Source organism: Somniosus microcephalus, chromosome 5, assembly GCF_052327205.1.
Source record: "Somniosus microcephalus isolate GS21.2 chromosome 5, FLI_Smic_1.0, whole genome shotgun sequence".
NCBI classification, from domain to species: Eukaryota; Metazoa; Chordata; class Chondrichthyes; order Squaliformes; family Somniosidae; genus Somniosus; species Somniosus microcephalus.
The window spans coordinates 43,437,953-43,456,263 of record NC_140991.1 but is presented as its reverse complement, the minus strand read 5'-3'; the positions used below and the strand labels follow the sequence as shown (position 1 = coordinate 43,456,263).

Below are 18,311 nucleotides of genomic sequence, written 5' to 3'. Positions count from 1 at the left end.
AACGTGGAGAGGCCAGCGATCATGTCTTTTAGACCTCTTCAATGTGGGATATGTGTGCAACGTATTAATAGTGCAAACATAAAACCATACCTAACATTTTGATAACAACTGTAAAGTTGTCATTCTCAGTGCTTTTTTAAAAAAACAACTCTCACAGGGTTCAAAATACTTGGAAGAGGCAGGTTGGTGTTGGTTACTTCCCAGACATAGAAGGTTATGCTGATGAGGTTCAATGAAGTAGGGCGGGAGGAGGCTCGTGTGGAGCATAAACACCGGCATGGACCAGTTGGGCCGAATGGCCTGTTTCTGTGCTGTAAATTCCATGTATATTGCAGGTACATCTGAGTTACACTTTTTCTGGAGTGCTACTCATTACTGTGTTGTTATCTCTTACATGCATGATGTAGCACTACTGCGGCAGTGCAGTTACAAGTGGACTCAATTAATAGTGAAAAACCCGTAGACATGTTGCCATAGGACTTTTGATTGGAATGATAACAGGACATAACCTTTTAAATAGATTTATGAGGCACTTTAAAAAAAAAAAAAAAAAAAAGCACTTATGGGCTGAACAGCTAGAAAAAGAAAAGTAAGATTTATTTTAAGAACTTAACAGAAGTATTTCTGCTGAGCGCTGTGGAAATTCTGCAGCTTCATTTTGATGAGGTAACAGAGAGGGTTGATAAGGGCAATGTGGTTGACATGGTGTACATGGACTTCCAAAAGGCGTTTGATAAAGTGTCACATAATAGGCTTGCCAGCAAAGTTGAAGCCCATGGAATAAAAGGGACAGTGGCAGCATGGATATGAAAGTGGCTAAGTGACAGGAAACAGAGAGTAGTGGTGAACGGTTGTTTATTGGACTGGAGGAAGGTATACAGTGCTGTTCCCCAGGGGTCGGTACTAGGACCACTGCTTTTCTTGATATATATTAATGACTTGGACTTGGGTGTACAGGACACAATTTCAAAATTTGCAGATGACACAAAACTTGGAAGTATAGTGAACAATGAGGAGGATAATGATAGACTTCAAGAAGACATAGATAGGCTGGTGAAATGGGCAGACATGTGGCAGATGAAATTTAACGCAGAAAACTGCGAAGTGATGCATTTTGGCAGGAAGAACGAGAAGAGGCAGGCTCGAGGGGCCGTATGGCCTATTCCTGCTCTTATTTCTTACGTTTTTATGTTCTAAACTAAATGGTACAATCCTAAAGGGGGTGCATGAACAGAGACCTGGGGGTATATGTGCACAAATCGTTGAAGGTGGCAGGGCAGGTTGAGAAAGCGGTTAAAAAAGCATACAGGATACTGGGCTTCATAAATAGAAGCATAGAGTACAAAAGCAAGGAAGTTATGACGAACCTTTATAAAACACTGGTTCGGCCTCAACTGGAGTATTGCGCCCAATTCTGGGCACCACACTTTAGGACGGATGTGAAGGCCTTAGAGAGGGTGCAGAAAAGATTTACGTGAATGATTCCAGGGATGAGGGACTTCAGTTACGTGGATAGACTAGAGAAGCTGGAGTTGTTCTCATTAGAGCAGAGAAGGTTGAGAGGTGTTCAAAATCCTGAGGGGTCTGGACAGAGTAGATAGAGAGAAACTGTTCCTATTGGGGGAAGGGTCGAGAACCAGAGGACACAGATTTAAGGTGATTGGCAGAAGAACCAAAGGCGATGTAAGAAAAAACCTTTTTACGCAGCAAGTGGTTAGGATCTGGAATGCACTGCTTAAAAGGGTGGTGGAGGCGGACTCGATCCCGGCTTTCAAAAAGGAGTTGGATAAGTACCTGAAGGAAAAAATGTTGCAGTGCTACGGGGAAAGGGCAGGGGAGTGGGACTAGCTGAAGTGCTCTTGCAGAGAGTCGGCATAGGCTCAACGGGCCGAATGGCGGCCTCCTGTGCTGTAACCATTCTATGGTTCTATCTACTGTATTGCTTAAAGCTGCTGGTGTGACTGTGGGACAGCTTGTAGCTGCTCACTTAATACTGGGGAATCCTATCGAGATGCCACCTGGAGGCACACAGAAGTGGTGACGCCCAAAATAAGGAGTGCTGATGTAGTGTACATAGAAAATTTGATATGTTACATATAAATATGGTATCTATTCTTGAGGCAAATAATTAAGGAAAGTGAAACTACATGTACAGGATGGGATAAGTGTTTCAACAATATAATAGTAAAATGTCTGTATGCGGAGCGTTTACTGTATGTTCACCTATGCAGTGTTCTAGGCAATAGTTTCACGTGTGCGATTGTGTTTGACTCTCAACAGGAATATCTAATTGCGCCTATGGTAGAAGTTCATTTTATGTACAGTTTAAGTTGTGGTCAGTTAACTTTAATCAAATGTGAGAAGTCACACAACACCAGGTTATAGTCCAACAGCTTTATTTGAAATCACAAGCTTTCGGAGCGCTGCTCCTTCGTCGGGTGAAGTCAAGGTGAAGACTTCACCTGACGAAGGAGCAGCGCTCCAAAAGCTTGTGATTTCAAATAAAGCTGTTGGACTATAACCTGGTGGTGTGTGACTTCTCACAATTGTCCACCCCAGTCCAACACCGGCATCTCCACATCATAACTTTAATCAAGCCTGAGCTGGAAATGTGGATTAGAGGATTATCTCTAGACAATATATTATTTCTTATCAACACCAAGGTGATGCGATTTGTGGTGGAGGACAGGCCTTGCTTTGTTTTGAACAATATATGTGATGGGCTATGCAGCTAACATACTGTAAAACGCTGTAGAGAACCTGTTGCCCCTGCCAGCATCGTCAAACCAGTGTCTTTTTCTGCACTGCATTTGGCAAGACAGGGTTGTGAATGGCTGACTGAACCAAGAACCGCATGGGATCTGATGAAAAATGTCCCTGCAGGGGCACTGCCAAAAATACTGGATATATGGTGTCTACGGCAAGCGAAAGAAACCATGTGACTATCAGTGTACTGTATCTGGAAATGGCTGCATCACGCTATTTTCCTGAAGGGGTTTTATTCTTTTTAAGTCATCTGTCAACTAAGTGATATTGAATTTGGTGCTGGCGATGAAGGAACAAATAATCTGCAGGAGATGGCTGGTAGCTAAAAGCTGCTTTTGTGGTGAGTGAGGGGTCCCTTGGGGGTGAAAGCAGAATGATAAAAGGGCTGCAGTAGAAAGTGACTCAGTTAATTCCACAAAGAAGCCAGAAGTAACATGACATGAGGTCGCTATTGTTTGTTGTCTGAACAAATTAATCGTGTTACCACTGGCCAAAATTCAGCTCTTGAATTTGTTTGCTTTCAATGACAAAACTAATTTAAAAAAAAAATAAACTCGTAATGTTTACTGACTTTTTTCTGCTAATACTCTTTGGTGAACATTGCAAAAAAGGAAATAATTGCCAGCAAGAGTTGAACAGAGATGTTTGGTGTGAGCTTTAAATCTGTGTAAGCAATGCTTACTATATTACATACAGGTACAAAATAAAGCATTTAGCCACACATTGCTAATACTGTTCTGACAAAAGGTCATTGACCTGAAACGTTAACCCTGTTTCTCTCTCCACAGGTGCTGCCTGACCTGAGTATTCCCAGCACTTTCTGTTTCTATTTCAGATTTCCAGCATCCGCAGTACTGTATTTTGATTTTTGCATTGATAATACTATTCATTCCCCCAATCAAAGGTTGCTTTTCAAACATTGGTCAGCATTCAATAGCTTGGAGCTGTTGGGATGGTTTAAATTGAAATCCAAAGATTACATGTTTTATAATGAAGTCTTTATTAGGTCAGGCTTTTAACTGCAGCTGCATATAACACCCTAGAATAATCCTCATGTACTTTCATCCGTTAAAGTAAATGTCCACTAATGGAGACATGGTTTTTATCCTTCTGGTTGTTTTGTTGAATATCTATTAGTTGCGTGAGTGAGTTTTACTTGGCCAGTGTTATTCATTACCACGCTATTCAGCAGCTTACCAGTCTATTTTGATTAACTTGTATTAAAGTTGGAAGACGAAAAGCAACACCGTTAGACTGTAGTGAGTTGTGATAAACAAAAATTTGAATTTCATTAACTGTAAATCATTATTTAATTAGGAAACTCTAACATGGTGATCACTCTTGTGATGCTGTTTTCCTTTTTTGATAAGATTGCTGGTTCTGCCAGACATTGAGAAGTATGAACTGATCACATTGTTACCAAAAAATCTACCCAATAAAGCAGATATGTAGCTAAACTGTGTGTCTGTAAAGGGAAAGTATAGTCTTCTGAATTGCCCCATAATCCCAAATGTTAGAGACATTTTGGTACATATTGGTCCACTTACTTCTTTATGCTTTGGCCCTGCTAGCCAGAGCAATAACCATTTTGTGTCAAACTTTCTCTCTCCCGTGATTGATGTGAAGTTGCACTCTAGTTGCTTGAATAGTTAGCGCTGTTCAAAGCATTCCCCCACCCATTCATTGAGCAGAACTTCACACTGTTTTCACAAGGCGAGTGGGCTGAGTAATCTGTAGCCTGATCCCAGTTTACTCCATGTGATGATGTCATGGAATTATTCTGGGTCTGCTGGATGGGATCAGGGTCGAGAACGGGCAGCAGGTGTACCAGGGAAAGTTTCACCGTGCTGCATCCATTTAAGTTTTCATTTAAAATTTACACCTGACTTGTATCATTTTAGTTTTAAGTGCTTTCACTTAATGTGTGCTGCAAACAGAATGCATAATGATGAACCGTGGGATACGACTCATAATTGAAGTCAGCCCATTTGTTGTGGGATATAAATGAGTCCCATGGCTCTTTGTAACCTGTTTTTCTTGGACCTTATGTGGTATGCCAAGTGGGGGGAAAAGCTTTATATTGGATGTCTCTCAATCTGACTTGGGCGATCACAGAATGGGCTGCAATAGGCAACCTCTTACTAAGTTATATGAAGAACACAATCAAACCACAGTAAGAATGAACGTGAAGTGCAGAGTACCACGGTTGCTTTTTCGCTGCATATTCTCTCCACCACCTACCCCGCCACCTGTCGATGACTCACTGGAATACAGTTCCGTCACTGCTGATAACCCACAGCTATGCCTGAGCCCAGATTGTGATTGCCAACAGGCTGTTTGACTGTGGGGTGAGAATAGGGAAAATTGCGACCTTTGACCTCAATCCAGATGCACTTGCCAGTAGGCATCAGGAGACAGCTGTCAGGATCAGGACCCCCTGCTGATTTTTCCCCTTCCCTGACCCAGGGATACGAGTCCAATCCTGGCATTCACCACTGCTAGTTTGTCTGAGATTCACTAACTCAATACAGATTAAGGATCAACCCTGGAGCCTTTCTGTTCTAATGTTGGAAATGACAGACTGGTGTTGCCTCGTTATTATTATTATTTAATAAAGATTGATTAGTCGGGCATATTTGCTGTCTTGATTGTTGAACCAGACAGATAGACATTTTATTCCCCTCAAACAAAATTCTAACTGCACACTTGTAACCCTTGGTACTGTAGTGAAATTCTGGTCTCTCTGGTCTTGTGGGTTTCTAATAGTGACGTCCTACAGAGAGCTGTCCACATGACACCAACACTGCAGGCAATATACTGCACCGAAATGTAGGCAAAGACTCTCGGCCTGTATCCGATCACTAGGGATTGTCTGTCTGCAAATGGTGTCGCGCAGCATGTGAAACAATCCAAGCAGAGAAAGATACTGTGCATGGAACCAAGTAAAAACATGACCCACTCAACGAATGTGACCTTTCTCTTAGAAAAATGTCGTTTATCTCTGATGGCTGGACAAATTAGCGCTGTCTCATCTGCAATAGGATGTCATTGCATCTGTATTGAAGGCAGCGTACTTAAAATGCCATTTAAAATCACACAGAAGGAAGTCCTTTGACCCTGTGCTGGTGTTAGCTCTTCAGCCGGTGCTACCGGCACTAATTCCATTTCCTTGTCCTTATCCTGTACCCTTTTATATTCTTCCTTTTCAACTATTTATCCAGTTCCCTTTCAGATGATATACTGTCTACATCAATAACCGCTTGTAAACCAGCAATCCATTTCTAATAAGCCTCTACAAAAAAAAATCATGTTTTTCCCCTTGCTTCTCCTGATAATCCTTAATCTTTGTTCTTTTGTTATCAAAACAGTGAAAGCAGTTTCTCACCGTTTACCCTCTCAAAACCTTTCATAAACTTGAAAATTGTATTAATTTTCTTAATCTGTTCTAGTAAAAAAAAAAGCCCCAGTTTTTGAAGATTTTATCATGACAATCTCTTATTTCTGATATTCTCGTGAATCATTGCTGCATCCTTTTCATGGTATAATGAAGTGCTCAGAACTGCAAACAAAATTCCTACTGTGGCTTAACCAATGTCGGTACAAATTCAACATCAATTCCTTGCTTTTATGCTCAATATATTTATATGTAAACCCATTTTGGTGGCCTTTTCCACCTTTAAGAATTTATCAATGTGTAACAACAGATCTCTTGATCCCTTCATTCTGTTAAGAATTTTACTATTTAGGGCATACTTCTCTCTTAATGTATTACTTCACATTTCTCTACCTTCAACTGTATCTGCCACCTATCTGCTCGCTACTAACCTATCTACTCCTGCAATTGTCCTCACTGTTGGCCATGCTCCCTAATTTGGTATCATCTGTGAACTTGGACCGAAAAGCAGACGGGGGAAAATGGTTGACAATGAAAGGGAGTGGATAGTAATGAAGGGGAGGGAAAGGAATGGATGTTGATGGAAGCCGGATCAGATGGATGGTAATGAAAGGAAGAGGGAAGGGGCAGAAGCTGGTAACGTGCACAGGGAGAGAAAGAGAAGAGTAGCTTTGTGGTGGGATAGGAAGGAATATGCCAGCTTGAATACCAGCTTAATTGAGTTGAGGGAGAAAAAGAGCGCCATGTTGACTTGAGGGGATAGGGGAGGAAGAATACCAGTATGAACAACATAAGAACATAAGAAATAGGAGCAGGAGTAGGCCAATCGGCCCCTCGAGCCTGCTCCGCCATTCAATAAGATCATGGCTGATCTGATCCTAACCGCCAATCCACTATCACAGAACCATCTCCTGAATCTAACAGAATTAGACACACGAAATAGGAGCAGGATCAGGCTACACGGCCCCTGGGCCCGCTCCGCTACCCACAAGGCCATGACTGATCCGAACCTAGACTCATGTCCAAATTCCTGCCCGCTCCCCGTAACCCTTAATTCCCTTTACTTCTAGGAAACTGTCTATTTCTGTTTTAAATTTATGTAATGATGTAGCTTCTACAGCTTTTTGGGGCAGCATATTCCATGGACCTACCACCCTCTGAGTGAAGTAGTTCCTCCTCATCTCAGTTTTGAAAGAGCAGCCCCTTATTCTAAGACTATGCCCCCTAGTTCTAGTTTCACCCATCATCGGGAACATCTTCCCCACATCCACCCGATCCAACCCCTTCACAATCTTATATGTTTCAATAAGATCGCCTCTCATTCTTCTGAACTCCAATGAGTAGAGTCCCAATCTACTCAACCTCTCCTCATATGTCCATCCCCTCATCCCCGGGATTAACCGAGTGAACCTTCTTTGTACTGACTCGAGAGCAAGTATGTCCTTTCTTAAGTGTGGACACCAAAACTGTACGTAGTATTCCAGGTGCGGTCTCACCAATACCTTGTACAACTGAAGCAATACCTCCCTATTTTTATATTCTATCCCCCTAGCAATGAAAGCCAATATTCCATTGGCTGCCTTAATCACTTGCTGCACCTGCATACTAACCTTTTGAGTTTTGTGCACCAGGACCCCCAGATCCCTTTGTACTTCAGTACTTTCCAGTTTCTTGCCATTAAGATAATAACTTGCTCTACGATTTTTCCTGCCAAAGTGCATAACCTCACACTTTCCAGTATTGTATTCCATCTGCCAAATCTCTGCCCACTTACTTAGCCTGTCGATGTCCCCTTGCAGGTTTTTTATGTCCTCCTCACTCACTACTTTCCCTCCCATCTTAGTATCATCTGCAAACTTTGATATGTTACACTCGGTCCCCTCCTCCAAATCGTTAATATAGATTGTAAAGAGTTGGGGACCCAGCACTGACCCCTGCGGAACACCACTAGTTACTGATTGCCAGTCTGAGAATGAACCATTTATCCCAACTCTCTGCCTTCTGTTAGATAGCCAATCCTCTATCCATGCCAGAATATTACCCCCAATCCTGTGATTTTTTATCTTAAGCAATAATCTTTTGTGTGGCACCTTGTCAAATGCCTTTTGGAAGTCTAAATACACTACGTCCACTGGTTCCCCTTTATCCACCCTATACGTTACTTCCTCAAAGAACTCCAGCAAATTTGTCAAACATGACTTCCCCTTCATAAAACCATGCTGACTTTGTCCTATTAAATTATGATTATCCAAATGTCCTGTTACTGTCTCCTTAATAATCGACTCCAAAATTTTACCTACCACAGATGTTAGGCTAACCGGTCTATAGTTTCCAGCCTTCTGTCTACTCCCCATTTTAAATAAGGGTGTTACATTAGCAGTTTTCCAGTCTGCCGGGACCTTTGCCGAGTCCAGGGAGTTTTGGAAAATTATTACCAATGCATCCACAATCCCTACCGCCACTTCCCTCAAGACCCTAGGATGTAAGCCATCAGGTCCAGGTGATTTATCCGCCTTGAGTCCCATTATTTTACCGAGTACCACTTCCTTAGTGATTTTGATCGTGTTTAGCTCCTCCCCCCCCCTTTAGCCCCCTGTTTGTCCAGTGTTGGGATATTCTTAGTGTCTTCTACTGTAAAGACTGATGTAAAATATTCATTCAGTGTTTTTGCCATCTCCATATTTCCCACCATTAATTTCCTGGTCTCATCCTCTAAGGGACCAACATTTACTTTAGCCACCCTTTTTCTTTTTATATAACTATAAAAACTCTTACTATCTGTTTTTATATTTTTTGCTAATTTACTTTCATAATCCATCTTCCCTTTCTTAATCAATCTTTTTGTTATTTTTTGCTGTATTTTAAAGTTTTCACAATCCTCTATCCTCCCACTAGATTTGGCTACCTTATATGCCCTTGTTTTTAGTCGAATACTATCCTTAATTTCTTTACTTGGCCATGGATGGCTGTCTTTTCTTTTACACCCTTTTCTTCTCAGTGGAATATATATTTTTTGGTAGTTGTAAAATAACTCCTTAAATGTACACCACTGATCATGTATCGTCTTACCCTTTAATCTATTTTCCCAATCCACTCCACTCAATTCCGCTCTCATACCTTCATAGTCTCCTTTATTCAAGCTTAGCACGCTTGTTTGAGATCCAACCTTCTCATCCTCTAATTGAATATGGAATTCAACCATGTTATAGTCACTCATTCCAAGGGGATCCTTTACTAGGACATTTTTAATTAATCCCGTCTCGTTACACAGGACCAGATCTAAGGTTGCTTGCCCCCTGGTCGGTTCAGTTACATACTGCTCAAGAAACCCATCCCTAATACACTCAATGAACTCATCCTCAAGGCAGCCCTGCCCAATTTGATTTGTCCAATTAATATGATAGTTAAAATCCCCCATAATTATAGATGTTCCCTTATTACAAGCCTCAACTATTTCCTGATTGATACTCCGTCCAACAGAGTTGCCACTGTTCGGAGGCCTATAGACTACGCCCACTAGTTTTTTTCCCCTTCTTATTCCTTACCTCCACCCAAACTGTTTCATTATCCTGATCTTTTGACCCAATATCATTTCTCTGTATTACAGTGATTCCTTCCTTTATTAACATAGCCACCCCACCTCCCCTTCCTTCCTGCCTGTCCTTCCTGATCGTTAAATAACCTGGTATGTTTAATTCCCAGGCATTGTCACCCTGCAGCCATGTTTCTGTAATGGCCACAAGATCATACCCATATGTAGTTATTTGTGCCATTAACTCGTCTATTTTGTTACGAATGCTACGTGCATTCAGATAGAGAACTTTCAAAGATGTTTTGTGACACTTAGTTCCTGCTTTTGCCCTTTTTATTACTTTACCTTTTACTCCATACCTTCTGCCCCTTCCTGACACGCTCTGGCTTTTAATTTCCCCACTGCTACCTAAGCCTATGACCTTCTCTGTTGTCATTTTTATTATTTGCTCTCTAGGAACCTCCCCCCCACTAGTTAGTTTAAAGCCCTCTCTACAGCCCTAGTTATATGATCCGCCAGGACTCTAGTCCCAGCACTGGCCAAGTGAAGCCCGTCCCAACGGAACAGCTCCCTCCTGCCCCAGTACTGGTGCCAGTGTCCCAGGAAGCAAAACCCATTTCTCCCACACCAATCTTTGAGCCACGCATTTAACTCTCTAATTTTATTTGTCCTAGCCAAATTCGCTCGTGGCTCAGGTAATCAGAGATTATTACCCTTGTGGTTCTGCTTTTTAATTTGGCCCCTAGCTGCTCAAACTCCCTCAGCAGAACCTCCTTCCTTGTCCTATCTATGTCGTTGGTACCAACATGGACCACGACAACTGGATCCTCCCCCTCCCACTCCAAGTTTCTCTCCAGTCCAGAGGAGATGTCCTTAACCCTGGCACCGGGCAGGCAACACAGCCTTCGGGACTCTCGCTCTCGGCTGCAAAGAACTCTATCTATCCCCCTAACGATACTATCCCCTACCACTACAACATTTCTTTCAACTCCCCCCACTTGAATGGCCCCCTGCTCCATGGTGCTGTGGCCAGGTTGCTCATCCTCCATGCAGTCCCTGCTCCTGTCCCCACAGGGAGTAAGAGCCTCGAACCTGTTGGACAAGTGCAAGGGCTGCGGCTCCTCCACCACTACCTCCTGGATCCCCGTACCTGCCTCACTTCTAGTCACACTATCCTGACCCTGGCCACGGACTGCATCTGAATTAATTAATCTAATTGGTGTGACTACCTCGTGATACAGAGTCCAGGTAACTCTCCCCCTCCCTGATGTGTCTCAGTGTTTGAAGCTCGGACTCCAGCTCTTCAACACGGAGCCGGAGTTCCTCGAGCAGCCAACACTTACTGCAAATGTGATCACCGTGAGCATCAATGGTGTCCACCAGCTCCCACATATTGCAGCAGCAACACATCACCTGATCTCCCATTCTATGTAATTAATTAAATTTATTAATATTATTCTTAAATATCCTCTGCCCCAATTCTAGATGGTGAATATCACACCTTAGAACTATAAACCAAAGAGATTTAAGCTTAAAAGGGAGAAATGCTCCCCAACCAATCACTTACCCGCTTTCTGGTGACGTCACACTTGGATTACTTTTTACCTCTCTCCTTCCAGACTGGAGACTGGTAAACCTTACCTGGTCTCTGGGGACTTTTATACCCCGCTCTGCCGCTCAGGTTTCCCGCCGACGCTGTGAGGCCTTACCTGGTCTCTGGGGACTTTTATACCCCGCTCTGCCGCTCAGGTTTCCCGCCGACGCTGTGAGGCCTTACCTGGTCTCTGGGGACTTTTATACCCCGCTCTGCCGCTCAGGTTTCCCGCCGACGCTGAACAGAGAGGGTTGGAGGATTTAGTGCGTCTTTGTGAACCAATTCTGGGAGAGGTAGAGTGCCTTTTTGAACAGGGGCAGTGAGCAATTGGATGTGGAGTATTGACTGTTTGAGGTAACTTTTGGCTAAGATATTCTGGTTGCTCTGTTGGAAATCCAAATGTCTTTGTCCTAAATATCTTACATTTAACCTTATATCCCTGTTTCCTCATTCTAGACCGCTCAACCACTGGAAACCCAGTACCATCCCTTCATAATTTAAACACCTCTGTTAAATCACCCTGTAATCTGTTCCAATTCAAACAGCCCCAATTTTTCATGTTCAATTTCCTTTCCTTAAAAAGCCTGCAAAATTGCTTTTGGTTGGGAGGATGGTTTGTTTCACCCTTCAGGCATCGATACAAGTATTACTGTTTGCTGAGCAATGATAAGGGAAGGCAAGCTTAAATCATGGAAGTTTACGGCACAGAAGGAGGCAGTTCGACCCATTGTGTCTGTGCCGGCCAAAAAAGAACTATCCAGCCTAATCCACCTTTCCAGCTCTTGGTCCGTAGCCTTGCAGTTTACGGCACTTCAGGTGCATATCCAAGTACTTTTTGAATGTGATGAGGGTTTCTGCCTCTACCACCCTTTCAGGCAGTGAGTTCTGGGTGAAAAAATGTTCACCTCAACTCCTCTCTAATCCTTCTACCAATTACTTTAAATCTATGCCCCCTGATTATTGACCACTCTGTTAAGGGAAATAAGTGCTTCCTATCCACTCTATCTAGGACCCTCATAATCTTATACACCTCAATTAAATTTCCCTTCAACCTCCTCTGTTAAGCTGTGTTGGCTCTCACGCCAGTCTAGGTAAATCTGATGGAGCTTGTTCTCTCGGGAAAATGCTAAATATGAATTTCCATCTGAGTTGGCCGATGCTTTGAAAAGCTCCCAAGTTGGCCCACTAATTGCATGTTAAGAGAAACAGCAATGGTGTTTTAAGTGAAATATATATATAAACTGTCAGTTGCTTGATGTTTACAATCCAAATTGTGCAGATACCAAACCAGGTTAAAAACAAAATTTATATGAAATATTTAAGGTACTGCCACTCTAGTTCATTTGATCTTTACGAGTACTTGTGCAGTAAAGTGCCCTTTCAGCTAATTTGATATGAATAGATTTCTTGAGATCGCTGAAACCCAGATGCAATCTATAGCAGGAATGACAGACAGCAGAACTTAAAGGATTAATTCTTTCAAAATATTCAAGTCTTAAAATTTTCTTCATTTGAATCGCTCAATGGTAGCCTACATTGGAGTTCATTTCAGAGCTTGAAGTATGAAGGTTAGAAGAAATGTTTTCATGCAAACTGTTATGAGAATGTGGGCTGAATTGCCACAAGTGCTGCTGAAACTGAGTTAATCACAGAATTTGCAAGAATTAGATACAACACTTGAAGAAAATTGCAAAAGGATATTGGGGAAGGGCAGCCAAATGGGATTAAATGCAAAACCAACACTGGCAAAATGAGCTGAATGGCCTTCCTCTGTACTGAAATTATATATAACACAATGGAATGGGAAATGATTACCGGATGAAAAAGGCATAGGTTTTTAAAATGACGGTGTACTTGGATGTTTTTCTCTTGTTTCCCATGAGATGACAAATAATGATTTTCAATTTATGAAGACTGTAGTTACAGTAATTTGATATAAAAAGATACTTAATCTGACCAGAAATGTGTGAATTTATATCTAATATATTGGCCTTTCTGGACCCATTCAGGTGATGCATCTTGTTTCACAGAAAAATTGCTAAAAGAAAACCTATGCCACTTAACAATATAAAACTTACCATTTTTGTGCATCTAAAATTTGATATATTTCAAGAGAGTAAAATCCAAGATTCAGAGGCAGTAGATAGACCGCATGAATTGAAATGGCGTGTAACAATGGCTTGCAACAATGTTCTTTCCGGAGTGATGTCTGCTCTTCTGTACCCAGCTCGGGACCAGAAAGCTGTGTTACTTAGTCAGTACCAATACAGTAACACTAGGTGGTAGTGCCAGAGTTATTGCAGGGATGGTCTGCATAATAACTTCCAAATATGACTGAGCATAATGTAATCATCGCAGTTTAAGGCACACAGGATGTGTTATAACGCACTGTTTTTCATTTGATCGTCGCATATTTACTTGGTTTAGCTCTCTTTGAAAAAGACAATTAGTTGTCTTTTTAATTTTAAATTATGCCAAGTAGCCTGCCGTTTAGTAATTTTTTTTTGACCTATATGTTTTTGAAAGCTTCTGATGGTACAGATTCTGAACAGATTTTTCTATTAAACTACTACAGTACATCTTTGGAAAGGGTTTAATAAAATGTAATATATTCGATTCCACTTTTCATAGTTATGGTCAAATTCTTCTTCTCTTTCTTAGGCAGTCCCTCGGAACCGAGGATGACTTGCTGCCACATTAAAAATGAGTTCTCAGGTGACTGATGAATCCAATGCGGGACCTACAGTCTCTGTCACAGGTGGGGCAGACGGTGGTTGAAGGGGCGGGTGAGTGGGGTGCTTGAGTTGACGTGCGCTGCCTGCGCTTGGCTTCCGCTTGCTCCTGGCGAAGAGACTCGAGGTGTTCGGCGCCTTCTCGGATGCTTCACCTCCACTTTGTGCGGTCTTGGGCCAGGGATTCCCAGGTGTCGGTGGGGATGTTGCACTTTTTCAAGGAGGCTTTGAGGGTGTCCTTGAAGCGTTTCCACTGCCCACCTGGGGCTCTCTTGCCATGTCAGAGCTCTGAGTAGAGTGCTTGTTTTGGGAGTCTCGTATCGGGCATGCGGACGATGTGACCCGTCCATCGGAGCTGATTGAGCGTGGTCAAAGCTTCGATGCTGGGGATGTTGACCTGAGCGAGAACACTGATGTTGGTGCGCCTATCCTGCCAATGGATTTGCAGGATCTTGCGGAGGCAATGTTGGTGGTACCTCTCTAGTGCTTTGAGGTGCCTGCTTTACATGGTCCATGTCTCTGAGACATACAGGAGGGCGGGTATCACTACTGCCCTGTAGACCATGAGCTTGTTGCCGGGTTTGAGGTCCTGGTCTTCAAACGCACTCTTCCTCAGGTGACCGAAGGCTGCACTGGCACACTGAAGGCGGTGTTGGACTTCATCGCCACCTGCCCTTGTTGACAGTAGGCTCCCGAGGTATGGAAAGTGGTCCACGTTGCCCAAGGCCTATGGTCAAATACTTAGATTATAAGAAATCATCAGTCAGATATTCCGGTACAACTCTTTTTCAGAATAATCATGGATACATTTTGACAACAGAAATGGCAGGCTATTTTCTTCCTCAGAATTCTGGCTCTAGAAAAGCAATTGTTCTGCATTGTTTTAATGTAAAATAGTAAACATTAAAGCCATAGTGCCTCCACTTATTGTGTGAACCGTGTGAAACTTCTAACCCATGGCTGTGTATAATTTTATTGGCAATCATATTAACAGACCTTATCCTGACTGACACAACTGGAGGAGGTTAATTTAGGGTCTTGTGCTGGAGTTCTGACATTTTCCACTGAGGAGTATACACCACTAGTCATATTCCACAGCAGAATTAAGATTGGTTTTATTTGGGGAAGGAGAGGGAAAGTAGCATAATAATAGGGTTAAAGGTGCACAGTCGAAAAAAAAATCCAGAAATGTTGGTGCTTATGAATATCCGCAAGATAAATGGTAAACTGAAATATGTGTATGCCAAAACTTAGCACATGTGGATCTGGAAAAGGCGTAGGGGACAAACTGGATGATTTTAAACTAAACTCCTTGGGGTAACTAGCTGTGATCATTATTTTCATATGGAGTGACTGCTGCCAATGACCGGAAGCTACTGCCCATTAATCTGGAACCGGAAGCAGGGTGTTTCTGTTTTTATTTGACACGAGCCCGCTCCCTCCTCGGCATTTTTTCAAGGAGCCTTCTCCCTTCCTGGCATTTATAAAATATATTTTTGCGAGCCCACTCCCGTAAGGAACCGGCAGTGTGCATGCGCAGAACGCTTTTGGTTCGTTGGCAGCAGTGGCGTCCATTTTCATATTACTCTGGCTGTAGACATGCTAGTAGTTTGCTGACACATCAGGTGTGATTTGGTCTATGATAATATTAAAGAGTTAAAAAAAAAAATCAAATATTGGAAACTGAAATGAAAACAAAATGTTGGAAACACATAGCAGGTCTATCAGCATCTGTTAGGAGAATAGATAGGTTAACATTTTGAGCAGAGATCCTTTTATGAGACCTGATCTGATGTAAAAAAAAAAGGTCTTTACTCGAAACGTTAACCTATCTTTTTTTTCTTCTTTTCTGATGCTGATGGACGTGCTGTCTATTTCTAGAACTTTCTGCCTTTATTAAATAGAAATGATTGAACCTGGTAGATAATTCATTTTGACAGCGATTACAAGCCCGTAGCTAATGCATAATTCATTGTTGATTACTTTAATGAAAGTGCCTGTGTTATTCTGGAAAGCTGCTGATGGCTAGCCAGCAAGGATTTAAACCACAAGTGCTTGCCCAGTCCTGCTGAAACAAATTGCACGAGGTTTCATTTAGCAAAAATGATCACTTGTGTGGATAAGGATTTCAGCAGACTATGACCCAGCATGGCCTGATTTGATGAGAAGTGCCAAAGCAGCTGTTGTGATGGAAACGTGACAGACCTCGGCTGTGGTAATTTATTCTGCGTGCCTTCATTTACTACTGGCTTGTTTTCTTTCATTTGCAGGAGACATCACACAGAAAGGGTACGAAAAGAAGAAATCCAAACTGCTTGGGGCTTACCTACCACAACCTCCAGGTACGTTAAGTCATCTGTAGACAAAGGGTAAGCATTTAGCAGCATGATCAACATGATATGCGAAGCAGATAATAACTTGCTGAATTATCAAAGAATAAATTTGCCATAAAAGATTTCAGCTCAAATCATAAATGCGTATGTTGTAATTTTAAAAGTAGGTTTAGTGTCTCCCGCAATATAAAATAAGTTTATGTGACTTGAGATTATGTTCTCTATATTAGTGCTCTTCAATCATCAAACGAATTGAGAATTGTAAAGGAACAGGGACACAAATAACCTCCCAGCGATGTCAGGGAACATAGGGTCTAATGAGAGGGAGGAATTGAATGAAATCAGTATTTGTAGGGAAATGGTGTTGGGGAAATTGACAGGATTGAAGGTTGATAAATCCCCAGGGCCTGATAATCTACATCCTAGAATACTTAAGGAAGTGGCCCTAGAAATAGTAGATGCATTGCTGGTCATCTTCCAAAATTCTATAGACTCTGGAACAGTTCCCATGGATTGGAGGGTAGCTAATGTAACCCCACTATTCAAAAAAGGTAGTAGAGAGAAAACAGGGAAATATATGTAAGCCTGACATCGGTAGTGGGGAAAATGCTAGAGTCCGTTATAAAAGGTGTAATAGCAGAGCACTTGGAAAACAGTGACAGGATCAGACAAAGTCAACATGGATTTACAAAAGGTAAATCGTGCTTGACTAATCTACTGGAATTTTTTGAGGATGTAACTGGTAGAATAGATAAGGGCGAACCAGTGGATGTGGTGTATTTGGACTTTCAGAAGGCTTTCGATAAGGTCCCGCAAAAGAGATTAGCGGCAAACTTAAAGCACATGGGATTGGGGGTAAGGTACTGACTTGGATAGAGAACTGGTTGGCAGGCAGGAAGCAAAGAGTTGGAATAAACGGGTCTTTCTCCGAGTGGCAGGCAGTGACTAGCGGGGTACCGCAGGGATCGGTGCTACGACCCCAGCTATTCACAATATATATTAATGATCTAGATGAGGGAACTAGATGTAATATCTCCAAGTTTGCAGACGACACAAAGCTGGGTGGGCATGTGTGCTGTGAGGGGGATGCTGAGAAACTCCAGTATGATTTGGACAGGTTGGGTGATTGGGCAGATGCATGGCAGATGCAGTATAATGTGGATAAATGCGAGGTTATCCACTTCGGTGGCAAAAACAGGAAGGCAGATTATTATCTGAACGGCAATAGATTGGGAGAAGGGGAAGTGCAACGAGACCTGGGTGTCCTTGTGCACCAGTCGCTGAAGGTAAGCATGCAGGTGCAGCAGGCGGTTAAGAAGGCAAATGGTATGTTGGCCTTCATAGAGAGAGGATTCGAGTACAGGAGCAAGGATGTCTTGCTGCAGTTGTACAGGGCATTGGTGAGACCACACCTTGAGTATTGTGTGCAGTTTTGGTCGCCTTATCTGAGGAAGGATGTTCTTGCCATGGAGGGAGTGTAGCGAAGATTCACCAGACTGATACCTGGGATGGCAGGAATGACTTATGAGGAGAGATTGGGTCGATTGGGCTTATATTCGCTGCAGTTTAGAAGAATGAGAGGGGATCTTATTGAAACTTAGAAAATTCTAACAGGACTAGACAGACTAGATGCAGGAAGGATGTTCCCGATGGCAGGGGAGTCCAGAACCAGGGGTCACAGTCTAAAGATAAGGGGTAAGCCATTTAGGACAGAGATGAGGAGCAATTTCTTCACCCAGAGAGTGGTGAACCTGTGGAATTCTCTACCACAGAAAGCAGTTGAGGCCAATTCATTAAATATATTCAAGAAGGAGTTAGATATATTTCTTAAGGCTCAAGGGATATGGGGAGAAAGCAGGGACAGGGTACTGAATTTGGATGATCAGCCATGATCTCATTAAATGGCGGAGCAGGCTTGAGGGGCCGAATGGCCTACTCCTGCTCCTATCTTCTATGTTTC

General features: G+C 42.5%; 1 protein-coding gene across 10 annotated transcripts in view; it reads left to right on the top strand.

The window, feature by feature from the left end:
• Positions 1–18,311, top strand: part of LOC147117016 (disco-interacting protein 2 homolog C) — a 597,563-nt gene that overhangs the window by 366,707 nt on the left and 212,545 nt on the right. For all 10 annotated transcript variants that reach the window (XM_085987581.1, XM_085987586.1, XM_085987582.1 and 7 more), the window contains one exon: positions 16,289–16,360. In XM_085987581.1, the coding sequence (XP_085843707.1) occupies positions 16,289–16,360 (72 nt within the window). The remainder of the gene's footprint in view (positions 1–16,288; positions 16,361–18,311) is intronic.